Genomic DNA, 16,884 nt, shown 5'->3' on the forward strand with positions numbered 1-16,884 from the left:
ATTTTTCTTTCTTTTTAATGTTACTGAGATGTCACGTGTTGTATTTATTTCCTGTTTTTAATGTTCCTATTTTAACTATTATTAGTTAGTTATTTTAACTAAATAAAGCAGCTAAAGCCGGAGTTTTTCTAAAAATGGAGTGGATTTTCTAATCTGTTAATTAGATTACTCTCCCTGCCTCGTTGCTTCCTGCGTCCATATGCATACCTACTGGTAACTTTAGCGACACATAAGCAGAAATCCTGCTCTGAAGTGGCTCTTTTTTCTTTTTCTTTTTTTTTAATTTTATGAACTTGTGAAACCTGATTCAAAACCAAGGATGGCCGTCCCTTCATTAACGTTAGCTGCTTTTATCTGCTGGATGAGGTAAGTCCTGTCTGTGGAGTTAAACGTGGAGCAGAAAGCAGTGATCGTGCGAGTTTAAGGTTTGATTTTCTCTCTGCAGTCTAGGTAATGTATGGGGAAATGAAAAGATATACTCAGACAACATCACTCGCATTCTGGACAGACTTCTAGATGGTTATGACAACAGACTGCGACCCGGTTCTGGAGGTAATTTAAACTTTATGTCCTAATGCCTTGCTCCTTCGAGATAAAGACATTATGCAACAGCACTTTTTGTGCTCTTAGGTACATTTTGCTTTTGTTAATTAATGTTGCAGGCGGTGTCACCGAGGTGAAGACAGACATCTTTGTCACCAGCTTTGGACCTGTTTCAGATGTTGAAATGGTAAGATAGTACTTCTGTCAGGAAGTGTGTATGTGCTGACTGTGGGAGATAATAGTGCTTCAGTGACCAGCCTTATGGGCACTCTGCCATGAGACCATCTAATGAGCTTTAATCTGTTTGACCAGCCCTATAACTCCGTTATTGATGGCCTCTAAATCAATATGACAACATGTCAGAGAGCGAGGATGGCTGAGTGGATTGATTAATGATTATCCGGGATGAGTGGCATCCATCACTGCCTCATCGTCTTCCCTCACCTTTCACTCTGTATTGAAATGTCGCCTCGGTCTTGTGCGTGCTGATGAATGGAAGAAGATAGAAATTTCATTCTTGAATCTGGGATTGTAGTTGTGGGTTTTTTTTGTATCAAAACAATATTACGTTTGTGCCTCAGGAGTACACCATGGACATGTTCTTCCGCCAGATGTGGGTTGATGAGAGGCTGAAATTCGAGGGCCCCACTGAAATCCTGCGGCTGAATAACCTCATGGTGGACAAAATCTGGACGCCAGACACTTTCTTCAGAAACTCCAAGAAGTCCATTTCCCATAACATGACCACACCCAACAAGCTCTTCCGCATCATGCAGAACGGGACTGTCCTTTACACCATGAGGTGATTTTTCACAGTGAACGTGTAGTTTTGTTCTTTGTTTTTTTTTGTTTGTTGGAGCAGATCATCTTTGCTAAACACAAGACCAAATCAAAACATTTATCAGAGACTGATCCCAGCTCCTGCTTTCAGGCTCACAATCAGTGCAGAGTGTCCAATGAGCCTGATGGATTTCCCTATGGACGGCCACTCCTGTCCTCTGCGGTTTGGAAGCTGTGAGTATTTCAGACCAACGCTAGCATCCAGGAATATCCAGATTGATAAATATGACCAAACCTTGAGCATGTTGATGTGATATTTTCTTCCTGTTTTAGATGCATACACCAGCAGTGAAATTTTATTTACCTGGAGGAAGGGGCCAATAGCTTCCGTGGACTGTCCCAAAGAGTCAATGAGTCTTCTGCAGTACGATCTTGTCGGACAGACTTTGTCCAGGGAGATATTCAAATCAAATACAGGTAATGCAAAAAAACAAACAAACCTATTTTCATAAGCAGCCTATTATGGCCGTAGCCACATATACAAGCATAATTAAAAGATCCTCAAGTGTTTATTAATGTTTGAGTAGAAAGGGGTCAAATGAGTGTCTGCAAGCCCTGCACTAGTGTCCATTACTCCCCGCAGGAGGCCGATATTTAAAAGCAAAGACTTCCTTGAGCCACCATCTAAGATGCTTAAGTGGTCAGGCCCTAATGCGTACCGTGCACCTTAATAGAATAGAATAGAATAGAATAGGCCTTTATTGTCATTGTACATGTACAACAAAATTCTGGGTGCTCCACATCAACTTTGCCGGAATAAAATATAAATAGTAAACCGCTTAAAAACCGTGTAGCACCCCAGTGGATGCTCAGGCGGGGTGGGGGGTGAGTTTTATGTGTGTGCATTTTCTCTTTTTACCAGGAGAAAGCCTTCCTGCTGTGAATCCAGCACATTCCTCGAATGGAGCAGAAAAGGATGAGGCAGGCTCCAAAATGTAGCGATGATACACATTTAAGAAACACAGAGTGAGACAGAGGACGTCTAAATAAGTGTGTGTGAGCGTGCATGATGCAGCACGTTTTCGGTCTGTGAATGTCTGCATGCATGTGTTCACACAGAGCAGGGCAGCAAACACATAGTGGCACTGCATGCTCTCCGCCAGCCCCCACCTCACTGGCTCCTTCCCCCTCTTCCTCTTTCCTTCCTTCCTTTTTTTGTCCCACTGTCTTCTCTCCTCTCTTCCTATCTCCTCTTTCTTTTGCTCCCTTAGACTTAGCAGCCTGTTCCTGTCCTGGCAGCATCAATAACTGGTTCTCTCAGCTGCTATTCCCTTTTGAAGGGCAAGCAAGGGCATCCGTTCTGTGTGACCACGCTCTGTCCCTCACACTCGCTGTCTTCTCACGTGCTGTTTATCTTGCAGGTCACTACTCTGTGCAGGTGGTCTATTTTCACCTCCAGAGGAAGCTGGGCTACTACCTCATACAGACCTACATCCCTCTTATCATGGTTGTCGTACTGTCACAAGTCTCTTTTTGGATCAACAAAGAGTCTGTTCCTGCACGCACAGTTGCTGGTATGCCCCCTCTTCCCTCATGCCCAGTTTGATCTAATCTCCCTCTGCATGTGTGATTCATGAATACTCTGCTGCCCTTCAGGCATCACCACAGTGCTGACCATGACCACCTTAAGCATCAGTGCCCGCCAGTCTCTACCTAAAGTAGCCTATGCCACGGCAATGGATTGGTTCATTGCTGTGTGTTTTGCCTTCGTGGCGTCAGCTCTCGTCGAATTTGCGGCAGTGAACTACTTCGCCACCTTGCAGGCCCACCGTCTGAAGAAGAAGGCAGCCAGACAGGAGAAGCTTGAGGTCCTGGCCACCGGCAGCGATGATGATGACACAGTTTCGGTAAGCAGTTTTCATATTAAAATGTAGAAAAGCTGTATATAACTTCTTTAAAGGGGAACCCTACTGATCTTTCCACCAGAGGGCCTGATAAATGACTCAAAAATTAGCAAATTTCATTGGAGTGAGAACAGAATGAATCCTCTTTAGCCAGCTCCTCAGCTCTGTGGGATAACGGTTACAAGCTACATTTACCGTTAAGAGCCAGTGTGGCTGGGGTTTACTGTGGGTAATGCAGTCACCAGATAGTGTTAAGAAAGATGAATGTAAAGAAGCCATTTCTAAATCTGAACCACCTATTTCGATGCGTTTTAAAAGTCACTGTCAAGCACTAATGCTTAAATGTTTAGGGTCATTTAGAAATGTCTTGCTTTTAAAAGAAAACTACTTTTTACATTAAATCGATCAGAAATAACAAAAACTGATAAATGGAATTATTAATCATGATTTTTAATGCATATGTGGGTGGCATTTTCAGCAATCGTGACACTAATGGCACTTTCATCATCTAATGCAAGTTTATAATGCTGAAAACATTACACTCACACTAATACAAGTGGCAACACATTTAGTGAGTGAGTGTGTGAGAAATCAGCCCCTGTGCTTACACTGTAGTTTTAAAAACCCCACATTTTTGTAGAACAGTCATTATTCTTGATGTGAGAAATGAAGGCTATTCATGTGGGACCCTGACATAAAACCTCTGGTGTGTACTACTTCCTACACAGAACAGGACCGCCGTTTCTAACCTGAAAAAAACAGAGAAGTGGAGATCTGAGCAGCTGAGTCTTTAGTCTGAGAAACGAACACCTCACAGGTCCTCAACTGGCAGCTTCATTAAAGTGCCAGATTGTAGTGGTTGGAAAGAGAGTAGTACACTCCTTTGCGTGAATTTTCTTTTGGGCAGTTTCTTGTGTGGTATAATCTTCATTCACTTGGAAAACGACCAAATTTATTTTTTCAGGTTGATTGTGAGACTCTAATCAACTCCACAGGGGCTCAAGGTCCAGACAGTTCTCAGTGGAGTTATCGTAAATGAGAAAAAATATTTTTAGTGATAAATCAACCTTTACATTGGATAAACATAAAACAGGTAACATAAAATGTCAACAGAACAAACAGGCTTTTATAGATATTCCAATAAAATAATAAAATCAAGGATTTATAGTTCTAATTCCATCAGTTATTAATTGTTATATTAGAACAATTTGCTTTTCTTTCAAAACCATGGACATTATGGAGTAACCGTAATGCTGAGAAGTAGTGTAAGTCTCGCAGTGGTGTAATGGAGCAATTCTAAATATGTAGTTTAGATTAACCTGATCTTTTAAGAGATAATCCATTTTTTCAGCAAAGCAATACAGCAAAACTGTATACTGTATGTTTTAAAGGCTATATCTGGGAATGCACTTATTCATTTTGTTGCTAAGGAGGGATATGTTGCCAAGATGCAGTGAGTTTCCACTTATGAACATGGAGACTTGTATACCCTATAGGCTGCATCTTTATAGCCAGTTTCATGAGTTGACTGGATAAGTGTTGTCTTAAAAATTTTTTATAGGAACGTAATGCTCAGTTACATCATCTTTTCCACGGTGTATTTACAGTGCTAATAATGGTAAATCTATAGGTACAGAGCCTCTGAGTCTCTAGTTGATGCAGTGATGTTAGTGACGAGCAGACAGTCAGCAGCTGCAGAAGCAGAAAAAAGAAACCATGTCACACACACGGCTCTTTTTCTATGCATTTCCAAGTAGTCCCCCTGCCTCTTTCACTCTTCTCACTTGGGGCACACCATGCATTAAAAAGTAATATGGGCTGTTGTGTACTCTCATCTCTGGGCTAGCTATATACTGTCTGCTTTATGCTAATACAGTAAGCCACCCCAGTGTCCTCCTGGGACCTGCCTCACGTGTAGATCTCATGGTTAGATGCTCGCTTTAAAAATAGCTTCAGTGTGAGAACAGAGAGCAGCTCCAGCACTCCTCCCCGTGTGATCTCACAGCCATCATATATGCATCCTCAAAACTTCCTGCTGCTTCCTATAGAAATGTAGAGATGCATGCCATGGCGAGAACGCTCCTGTGGAAACAAACACGGCTTGCAGCCTTGCATACACAACACTAACATGTTAGCATGTGTTGCCATTTATAAATTTGGAGGTTAAAAATCTGCCCTATCTCTCTACCCCCTCCCTTTCAGTGATTACCACAAAACCAACACTTACCTCATTTTACCTCTTTCCGCTTTTCCACAAAATCATTCCTGCTGCTCCCCCCCATCAGTCGGACAGCAGCCCCCGGGAAGGCCTGAAGAGGAGAAACCACTCAGTGAGCCGCAGTGAGCCAGGAGATATTCCCCATCTGCCCATTTTCCTCCAGCAGGGCTCAGCCATTCCCCAAATCCCACAGCTGGCCGGCACCAGCCCTATTGATGCGTATGCCCGCATCCTCTTCCCCCTTTCCTTTGCTCTCTTCAACTTGGTTTACTGGTATATCTATCTGGTCAAGGACACAATGGAGAAGCCCAGGTAAACATCCTGTTCTTAATTACACTGGTACATCTATTTTTGTCTATTTGTTATGTCTAATAGGGCAAAGGCAACGTATATAGAAGTCCAGACATTTAAAAGGTAAGTAATCATCAATAATTCGTGAAAAAAAACAAGGTGGAAACGAAATGCGTGATGCCAAGCATGAGCTTATTCATCTGTGCTAGAGAGCTCCATTTTGGTCCAGACACCACTAAGCACAAAACTAAGACACATCTGAGTACATCTGCTAAAGGCTGCACTTTTATTTCAGTGCATCAGAGAGGAAATGGGCACCACTGGCTTTTGCCCTAACATGATAAATACATTTTCCAGTTCAACAAAGAGTTTCTCTTCTTTCCTTTTCACGCTGCTTAAAATAACAGGTATAAATAAAAGACATTGATTTAAATTAGACCACAGTCCCCTTCAAGATGGTCTCCTCGAGCAGCTCTGCATCGTTCCTAGCGTTCCTGCTATTTATGGAGCTCAATATTCAAGTTCTGACCTTCATTTTGTGGATAATTACAAGCGACAGGAGTTTTTAAGCAGATGACTCCACAGAGCGCAGCCAGGGCTTTCACAGGGTTGGATCACAATGTCCTGAGAGGTCTGAGGGAGAACATGCGCCGTTGTGCTAACAGAGGATTCAAAATGCAGCGGTTTTAGCCACAGGACACAATCTGCACTCACTCTACCCCAAAATGAAATTTTACTTCAACAGTGCACCTTAACAGACTCACACATGCCAAACGGTTTGGACAGGACATCTGGTCTGGGGAGCAATCTAAACATAGCGGGGGACATAAAAGTGGTGCAGCGGTGCACAAGTAGACTGTGGGTTTGCTGTTTTGAATATATTCGTAAAGATTATCCAGACAAGATAACCTTATGAAAAAGACACAACTTTTCAAATGTATTTCTCCTTGTTTACATCTCAATGTAAATGGTTAAATCTTACCTTCTGAGTCATGCTGAAAGCAGTGAAAATGGCTGACATAGAGTTGGAGGGTATCCGGCATTCTGCAGATGAAGTTAAAAACATCTTACGATAAACAAAAAAAACAAAAAAACGTGTACACGCATACTTAGTCCGTGTCTCAAAAAGCCACAATCCTGTCTTGCTCATATAATAGTTTCAGTGGAACCATAACTACCCACAGTTTTTGTCAAACACTCATCTAGGCAGTGAAGACATCAATAATTTCTAATGCTGAAACAGCCCCTGGAGCTGTAGGCGAAAAAGGAAAAGAGAAAAAAAAGGAAAAGGAGAATGATGTTAGGTGGCGTTGCTGCTGCATTGATGCCAGCGCTGAGGCTTTTATCATCATCATCATAGATTTACAATACAACAACAGGCTGGACTCTCAGCTAATTTGAGAGGAAAGTAAGCACCACGCTCTGGTTTCTTTTAAGTAAGGTTTACCTGAGGGAGGGTGGCTGTGTTAATGACAACAAACCTGAGTTTACTTTGTGCATCAACCACACGAACAAGCTTCTCTTCTTCACTTTCCCACCTATAAGTGAGCCACTTATAGAGCGCAAAGCTCCATGTCCAAGAAGGAAAAAGAGAGGTACAGTACAAAAAGACAGAGAGAGGCCGAGGGAGAGATGGTGGGGGAGAGACAAGGAGAGGGAGAGATCTGTTATGTAACACTGGGGAGTGCAAATCTGCTCATCATGCTTCTCATGTTCCTGTCAGAGAATTTTTATGGTTGTTTTGTTTATAACGTTCTGCAGAATAATGAGAGAGACAAGATGGAGAGCATGAGAGCAGCTGCATCACATCTCTCCCCCTTTATATTTTCGCCATGTCTCTCGCCTGCTACTTTTTTCTTTTTCTTTTTTTTTTTAAGGAGAGGACAGGGAGCACGGTAACAGTTTTGGCTGTGCAGTATACTGCAGAGAGAGCATCTCTGAATGTGGAAACAGAGAGGCTTCTGTACACTCTGCTCACCCCCCCCCCCCCTTCCACTCTGCTGTATTCTGGTGTTGCAGGGTTATGGAGCTAGACTGAGAAGACCTGGAAAAGGGCATGTGCAGCCTGAGAGACCTTCAGCATCCAGCCGGCTTCACCTCACCCTCCTCTGCCTCAGCGAACGAGCTCTCAGCATTCACTGTGCTCTCATCTGACAGAGGAAATGAATCAGAAACTCATTTATTCTCCCGCTGCACATCTATTCATTTCACAGGCTATGACCACTGCCCACTTGTGTTCTGATCAGTAGCTGAAGAGCCGCCCTTTCACGGGCCTCGGCCACTTTAAAACCCCAACGCGGCACACATGACAACTTCTGAGACCCCCGGACCGAAGCTGACGACACACACACACACACACACGGTATGCATGACGCCCACACACACGCACAAACCAAGAAACACATCAAAAAGATGTGGATGATATAATCTATGATGGCTTTAACTGGTGGTGATGCAACAGTGAACCAACACTTTCAGAAGCCTGCCCTCTACAGAAGCACAGCTCCCACTACAACAACATCAAAGGCAATTTAGAGGAGGCTGCATCCCTCCTTGAAGGCTCAAAAATGTACTGAAACCTGAAAAAGAAGAAGAAGACTTGTGGGCTTGTGTTTTCCATCCCACATTTCTGCTTTGGTGCTCCCCTTGCATTTCCAGAAGTACAGCAGGTCCTCTGGAAACACTGCAGGGAGGAGTACGATATATACCCATGGGTGATGGTGGTATTCTTTTCCAATTTTTGTATGTACGATGCATAAAAGATAGTTGTGTAAAGGTAGACTCGTGTACATGTGATGGATTGATTCTGTTTTTCACCACTCAATATATCCGGTAAGATGAAAACAGAGGGAATAAAGTTGTTCTTAACTTAATCTGACCATTTTAAACCCTGCAGTTTATCCCATTCTTCGACCTTGTCAGGAAATAGACAAACTCATCTGCCGTGTAATCAGCACGAAGAATAAAAGCAGCCTAAACGAACGCGGTTGTCGGTGTTTTCATTCCTGCCACAAACGCTTGTTTCTTCATTACGCACATTCACTTGTCCCTTTAATATTTTTCTCTGCAATGGAAACTGCTCATCCACCATCATCAGTCTCCACTCTTTGATCTTGGGCTGGCTGCACGCATGCGCCCCTCATTGGCTCCTCTGCACTGTCTGGAGTAAGTTGGATGTGCGCTCTTCTCACTCGCATCCCGAAGGCGCCTCAAAAACTGTTGCGATGGGGAGGATCAGGAAAAACCACTTTGGGATTTTGACTTTTTCTTTACTAGTGACTTTTGTGTGGGCTCAAAGGTAATCTCGTTTTTTGCGTCTGTGTGTCTTGCTTGCGATTTTAGCTCTGTGAACGCGTGCCTGGCGCGTGACATTAATGCGCTATTTTTTTTAATATGTGGTTCTTTTCTTGCATTACACCACCCTTTTCTCCGCAGCGTCAAGGATATCAAAGATCCGAGCAATATGCCTCTGGTAAAAGAAACAGTGGACAGGCTGATGAAAGGATACGACATTCGGTTGAGGCCAGATTTCGGAGGTAACGAGCAAATTGAAAACGGGAATGTCATGTTTTCACGCCCTCCTGACGTGCGATACATGTTTAATGAATCGCAAAATCTGCTTTCATTTACATAATTATCCCTTCACAGTCAAATAGGCCTTTCCAATTAGCCCAAGAGAGATGGTGTGCATATATTTCATATGATGATGGGGGGCTTTTAACGTGATCGATACCGCTCATCAATGTTTGATTACGCCGCTAAATAAATGAAATTAACACCATTTAAGCTCATCTGTGTATCAAGCGTGTAGGGTTTTTTTCTTCTTCATCGGGCTGATGATGCACAAGCCTTCTGTAGGTGCGGGGTTCGGAGAGGAACCTGCGCTGGCGTCACGAATTTGTTAAAATTTACATGATGGTGAGAATAATTCATGTCCCGTGTTAATGCCTCCTTTTTCACCACCCCCTTCCTTCCTTCACAGGTGCCCCGGTGGCTGTGGGGATGAATATAGACATAGCCAGCATAGACATGGTCTCAGAAGTCAACATGGTAGGTGAATCTTTATTATCATTACCGCCCGCTTCATGTTGCCAAATTTACCTGGCACGGCCGCTATGTCCTCTGAAGTGAGCTATACTTATCATGGGGGCAGTATACGTGATGGAGCCAGGTCGTTAATTACATTTAGAGGTGGGGGGATGTAAAAAAATGTGAAGGCTTCCGTCCCCCCTCCTACTACCCCAAACACATCATCGCCATCCTCTCCTCAGTCTCCGCATTTGCAGTTCTGGTGTGTTGCTGCATTTGAATTCAAAACACACACTCACTGGCGCACTCGGACGCACAGCCCCGGCTGCGCGCACGGAGAGAGCTGCTTGTGTGTGTGTGTGTTTGGGTGCGTGTCACTGCTTCACGTTGTCAAGCCTCGGTGCTGTAATTTTGTTGCCTCTCTCTCATACACACGCACAAAACACGCAAAAAAAGGAGACCTACCTTTCCACCTTTCCTCTAAATGCGCATAATTTCGCTCTTTTTAATTCAACGGCCAATCTCATCATCAACCTCTACGCAAGCGATCTCCCCTCTATTTGTCAGATGACGTCAGCAATTTGTTATTAATAAATGTATAATCACACGGCGGTGGAAAAGAACCCCCCCCCCACACACACACACACACACACACACACAAAAGAAGGAGGGTGTGTGTGTGTGTGTGTGTTTTGGTTCGGGGGTGCACAAAGATGTAGAACTTCTGCGACTTGGAGATAGGGCAGATGGGTTAGGGGGGGGGGAGGGAGGATTTAAGCAGCCCATGCAAGAGCACCACCTATTGATCCGTGTGACTGACAGACAGACGGACCACTGCAGCACACATGACACTGCCAAGCAGTTTAAGCTACTTCACTGCAGCTGTAGGGCATCAAATACTGTCTGCCTCCATTGTAAAATTAGTGGTTTTGCTCATGGGAAGGGGGGGGGGGGTAATGAAAATATTAAGGCCATATTGAAGAACTCAGAGTGTGAGAAAAGATGATTTCTAAAGCAGCCTCTCTGCAGGGCAACATAATAGATGTGTTATATAAGAGCGTGAAAAACAAGTTTGCCACCAGGAATGGAAGGAGGTGTGTTTTCTATCATTAGCAGAAGCTTTTTCTTTTTTCTTTTCCTTTTTTCTGAGCTGACGTCTAGTTCATTTTGTTTGTCAGATTTTGATTTGGCAGCCCGTTAAAGCCGCTGTGTCTGATGGTCGTTTGAAAGCGGACAGAGTGGGCTTTCTTTCTTTTTTTTCAGCAGATAGATACGACAGTGATGTGAGTTTGCTTTGGGTGGGGAAAAGCACTCAATGGTCAGAGCTTCTCCTTTGATGGAAATGATTCATTTTGGTGGAGGATGCTGCCAGAACGGAAGTGCCTTGGGGGTCCGGGGAGATTTGAAATAGAAACCCCTCACCAGCTTCCGCCTCTCCTTGTTTCTCTCCCTCCCTCTCACTCCCTTCCTCTCTCCCTTCTCCATCCTTCCCTCCCACCACATTGACTGGATCCCTGGATGTGACTCTGGGCTCAGCAGCCATGTAATCCACCTCTGCCTTGCTCCAAAGGGTTATCTTACTTAAGAACTAGGCATCTATGCAGGCATTCATCTGGAAAAAAACACTGCTTCATACATCCATGTGTGTGTGTGTGTGTCTGTGACAAAACACAAAAATGAGCGCAAACAGTGAATGGCGACTGACGTCATGCAACTCCCCGTGGCTATGAGAGAGCATTCATCTCTCTCATTTCTCAGAAAAGCTCTCCCTGCCAAATCGGCACAAGCGTCCCTCTGACACGACAGACAAATTTAGACAAAAAGAAAGGGAAAAAAAGTCTAAGTTCTTGTGGACTTGTGCTACGTTGTGAAAAATCCTCCTTGCAACTTACATAACACGCTGGAATTTCCTCCTCCTCCTCCTCCTCCTTCTATCTTCACGTCCGGCTTCTCTTTGGTGCAGTAGAGGATAACAGCAGTTGACAAGATTGATCTTGGAGAAATCAATAATATCACCGTGCGCCATGATCACGAGGATGGAGTCGGTGACCTGTGCTTGGTGCAGGGCTGCTTTGATCTTCCTCATCAGGGGCAGCTTGCTTTTAAGATTAAAGTGCTGAGAGGGAAAACAACAAGGAGAGAGAGAAGCGAGGATGAAACTGGTGATGAAGGCGGCGAGGAGCCGGGTGGGAGGGATGTGAAGGTTACTGTGATCAGTTTCGGCATCTCCTCTAATGATATCTGCACACATGGTGTGAGCTGAAGTTAAGTTGCTGCAGACCTTTCTGCCAGCACAGAAGATCAGGAGTGTCCTTCCTAAACGCAGTGCCGCTTTTTTCCATTTTGACATGAAGTATTAGCACACGTGTGTATTCCTTGTCAGTTATTTTCAGCTTCCCCACTGAAATTATACAACCTTAAAACTTGTATCAAAACCCAAGATTTTTGTGGCAGAGTCACCTAATGAAATGGAAATTTTCTGCATGCTTGTGCATAATTTCTCACACTCTTTTGGAGGTCTGCTGTATTTTAAAGTAATCTATGGGACCTTTGTGGTCCAAGGTTTGGCTACAAACCACAAGTTTGTTATGACTTTGGTGCAGGGTAGGGGGTTAAAAACAGAGCAAATTAGATGACTGCAAATGTGCATCGTGCAGTCTTGTCTAAACAGTGTCAGAAGACATAGCCACTGGGAAAACAGGCATCAAACAATGTCATGGACATGTTTTTTTCTTCTGCCTATAGTGCCAAGCTGGCAGTTAGAAGAAAATTGATTTTTTGTAATTTGTGCAAGTGATCAGAATTAAAACGAAGAATGCAGAGATGTTAAGCTGATTTTGAAGGTGCTGTCCACCTTCACCATCTTCAAGATCAAAAAATGTTCTGCAGGCTGCCCTAGTCAGAGCAAAGACTAATTTTCTGAAAGCAAAACTGACAGTCTAAAGATATAATCAGATGGGAATGATTTCTGAAGAAGGTTTTCTAGGGATAAATCCAACTTCATCCAAGTCATGTCTGTTTCCAAATGAATGCAGTTTGTGGAGGGGAAGGAAAATGGAGGAATCAGCTGTATGCAGGGCCATCTCCAGAATGTTTTTATAAGGGTGGCCATATGGGGGCCACTAAAAGTATTTGGGGTGGCACACCAAAAACATAATTTCCAGTTTTATTATGCTGTTGTCAAGTATAGGTTACCTGAAAAATATGACAACAATGATACCAAAAAAAAATTGAATTGATGCCACAAACGCCACAAAAACTGATTGATTGATTGGGAGTCCCAGGCATCACTTTAATAATTCTCAGTATTAGATCGTGTAAGAGTGTGAACTGTTACCTGTCCAGGGATTGGCACCAGCTTTTCTGCAACCTTATTACATTATTACCAACATAGGACAGGAAGGGGAGGGCAGCAAATTTTCTGGGGTGGCCAATGCCCCCACCCCCAGTGGCACCCCTGGCTGTACGAAGTGATCTTGAAATCAGCTGTTTGTGTGCAGGCCCGCTTTCATGGTGGTGTGCAGCACTGGGTTGCAGACAGCTGCTCGCTCCTCTAATTAACGCTAAAAACGCCTCTGGTGGAGAATGAACTCTGCATTTTGAATGGGGGGTGGCTGATTGAAGCCATTGTGGCATTTTATTTTATTTTATTTATTTATTTTTTGCTCTGACATGAAGGCCATGGCGGTTGTGGGAATTGTAGTTTTGCTGCTCCTCTCGCTGTTTCAGTGCCTTTTCATGTGTTTGTGCCACAGCTGCGAAGTAGTATATATATATATATATATATATATATATATATATATATATATATATGGTCTGCAGCACTGGCCTGCTCAGGCTCAAAGGTCAGCCATGTTGTGGGGCCATAAAAATGTGCAGGTCAGTCAGCGCTGTGGTAGCAGCCTCGCCTGCATGACATTACAAATGTGCTATTTTGAGAGGAAAGTGTCCTCTGAGTCCGAGGTGTGACCACACATCTTTGCTGGGTGGGCTGTGCTGACTCACTGGGGTTAGTGCAAAATATGGCACAGATATGATATCATGGCCGAGACCCCCAACCCCAACCCTACTCCACGGTTTATCTCTGTCTGTCTGTCTGTCCTCTCCATCACTCATCTCCCTCACTTAGCAGCTGAACTTTTATTTGCATAATGCTGTTTGTTTATTTCGCTGAAACCACAGATCCAGGAACCCAAACCCTGGTTACGGTGCATTAAAAAGTGTTCTGCACACAGCCGGTGCAGCTGATTAAATACAAGTCGAGTCTGTTGTCTCAGCAATGCATCAGCGCTGCATAATAAAGCCTTCAGTATGCGATCCATATGTTGAGCATAGCTGTGCACTGCAAGGCAGGAATGCGGAGGAAGTTAAATGAGTATTTTCACTCCTCTTTTTCTCCCTCTTCTCTTTCCCGGTTGTTAATTACATGTAAAATACCTGAGGTTTGTGGTTGTTAAGAGGCACTGCCTGTACTATAATACTGTTCTCTGAATGTTAATTAGCTGGCTGTGAATTAAAAGATTTAAACAAACCAGCTGTGGTGGCTTCTGGGATGGAGGAATTAGTGGGGCGTGAGTGTAGCTTTTTATTAAGATCTTTATCCCGACTGGTGCCGGTTGTGTTTCTTTACGTGAGTAACGGGATCTGGCCGTCAGATAACGGCGGCCGATGACCAGAGGGACGGGAACGGCCGTGCAGAACGTCCGTGTGATGCAGCTTCACTTGTGTGTCTGTGAATTAGCAACCATTTTGATCTTGTTTGTCCAAACTGATCCTGTTCCATTTTATTTTCAGCTTGTGGAAAATAAGCTTGTGTTATTTTTACTCAGTGTTGCTATGACAACCCAGCCATTTCTTTTTCCTCTTTTTCTTCTTCTTTTTTTATATGGTGGATCCAATGAAGTCAAGGGGAAAAAAGGCCTCTTTTTTTTGTTGATGAGACTTTTTTGAGGTTTTTCTATCACTTATATTCCAGGTGAAGGTTGTTTTGACTTTGTTTTAGCATTTTGTTTTTAATTTCTATTTCTCTCCATCCATTTTCTTAACTTCTTATACACCTGGAGTCCTGGTTGTGGCTGGTTCAAAGCCTCTGGACACTCTGAACACCATCCCATCAACACAGAGACACAGACAGGTGTTCACATCACACCTGGAGTCAGTTTAGGATCAAGCACTTAACCTAGGGAGAGCATGCCTGGTCCAAACCTCCAGATCACCAGAAGCTTCGAACCTACAACCCTCCCTGCTTATCATCTAAGCTGATTAAAAACTGATCGAGCTTCTGCGTGATGAATGGCTTTTAAAAATACCACCTAGTTACCTAAATTTGCACATTTTCATTCAGATATATTCACACCTTTCTACCATTTAAATACAAAAAAGACTTTTTTTTCATGTGTTGCTGCTTCAATTCTTCTTTCTGCCTTTGCTCTGCTGAGCTTTCCAAAAAAAAGATTAAGAGAAGAATCCAGGTTATCCAGAACACTGTCATTAGTAATGCTGAGTGGACGCACACAGTAACAGATTAATATGGTAAGCAGTATAATTACAACAGCGCAAGAACAACACTTAATCCTGCAGCTTTCTTACATGCATGCCGGCTCTTCTGCTTTAATGTTTAGTCCATGGTCACTTAAACTGTTAAACATAAGGTACTGTAAAGAGGCACACTAATGAGCTTTATGCTACACCTAAAGGTAAAATCTGGCAAAACATACATTGTTAAATATGGAAAAGTATGCATATTTTGAACACTAGGTATTTAGTAACTTAAATGGAAATGCAAACATTATGCCAATTTTTAAACGATTTCTTCCAACGGGACTTATATAATAACAGGAAATCGCTGCTTTGCTAATGTACTGAATGTTCTTATTATTAACTTACCCTTGTAGAGTCCCGCAGCATAAAGTTGCACAAACTTTAAATTGGTTTTAATCTAATTTCATTGTGGCCAGTGCAAAGGGGAGAAAATCTAAGATTCCTAAAGTGGGATGTAAGTTATCCAGCTCCATTAAAAGCCTTTAATGTGTTTTGATGACTCTGTTAATGATTCTGTCAGGCACTTTCTCCACTGAAACTAAGTAGCTGAAAAATGACCAACTGGAAAGAGAGTCATAAAGGCCATGTTGTCACTTCCCTCAGGATGTGCATGGCTGGCAACTCATTCAGAATGCACTTACAGCCCCCTTGACCCCTAATATTTAATTTGAAGACTGTACTTAACCAGAAACCAAGATAGAGAATGACAAATGAATACGCTCAGCTTGACCAGTTGTTCTGGGTATGTGCCTCCGCTCGTAAATGCTGAGACGTCTGCAGACAAGCTCGTTATTCCCCAAATGTCCAGTTGTCTCCTCACACACAGTAGATTTTGTTATTAGCAGATTCTTCCTGCTTTTGCTGGAGCGCCTGACAGCAGGACCAAGCACAGGAGAGCATTAGCAATATGGTGGACTTCTGTCCACTGCTATAAAGCTGCAGAGAGACGAGGGAAAGGTGCACAAACCAAACATCCATGGATCCGGGGTTTTTTTTAGTATTTATTTTTATTTCATGTGTATATTTCACCACAGTGAAAATATCTTTAGTAAAATTATTATTATTATTATTATTAATAATAATAATAATAATCTTTTAATGAAGACAACGAACAAGTAAAAATGTTTTTTTCATAAATATTGTAATGTATTTATCATTGTGTGGATATAGACCACAGAGAGGCTGACTGGTCTGTCGCAGAAAATGTTTGACAAAAAAAGGGAGTGCTGTGTAGAAAGCATTATTAACAACAAGTACAAATTCTATCCATCACATTTAATTATGTTTTACGGTGGGAATTAGTGCAGGACAGCGACTTAATAAATTATTAATTAGAAATTAATAAAGAACATGAAAGTGACTGTCTGTGGACGTGTCTTTTCACACACTGTAAAAAATTATCCCGTTGATTAAGAGTAAATACTGGCAACGGGGTTTCTCGTATTTTAGCGTTAGTTTCCTACTAAGTCTACACTGCAGCAAATCACCGTGGTAACACAAGCACACCCAATCAGAGTGAACGGCTGTATTTTATTTGTATTACTGAGCAGCGTTCACGGTACCTTATCGTTTTTTAAA

At 42.9% G+C, this 16,884-nt stretch overlaps 2 protein-coding genes across 3 annotated transcripts in view; both read left to right on the forward strand.

Moving 5' to 3' along the window:
* The first annotated feature begins 41 nt into the window (after window positions 1–41).
* Window positions 42–8,718, forward strand: gabra6a (gamma-aminobutyric acid type A receptor subunit alpha6a). The gene is made up of 10 exons (XM_085171512.1): window positions 42–366; window positions 446–552; window positions 663–730; window positions 1,125–1,345; window positions 1,475–1,557; window positions 1,657–1,800; window positions 2,745–2,897; window positions 2,980–3,230; window positions 5,513–5,757; window positions 7,756–8,718. The coding sequence occupies exons 1-10, from the start codon at window positions 320–322 to the stop codon at window positions 7,772–7,774; spliced, it is 1,338 nt and encodes a 445-aa protein (XP_085027638.1). The 5' UTR covers window positions 42–319; the 3' UTR covers window positions 7,775–8,718.
* A 114-nt stretch (window positions 8,719–8,832) lies between these two features.
* The window catches only part of gabrb2a (gamma-aminobutyric acid type A receptor subunit beta2a), a 31,714-nt gene continuing 23,662 nt past the window's right edge, over window positions 8,833–16,884 (forward strand). For both annotated transcript variants that reach the window (XM_085171447.1, XM_085171457.1), the window contains exons 1-3: window positions 8,833–9,034; window positions 9,172–9,272; window positions 9,719–9,786. In XM_085171447.1, coding sequence (XP_085027573.1) covers window positions 8,961–9,034; window positions 9,172–9,272; window positions 9,719–9,786 — 243 coding nt within the window. In that variant the 5' untranslated portion in view covers window positions 8,833–8,960. The remainder of the gene's footprint in view (window positions 9,035–9,171; window positions 9,273–9,718; window positions 9,787–16,884) is intronic.

The sequence above is a fragment of the Neolamprologus multifasciatus genome, chromosome 2 (genome assembly GCF_963576455.1).
Source record: "Neolamprologus multifasciatus chromosome 2, fNeoMul1.2, whole genome shotgun sequence".
Taxonomy (NCBI): Eukaryota; Metazoa; Chordata; class Actinopteri; order Cichliformes; family Cichlidae; genus Neolamprologus; species Neolamprologus multifasciatus.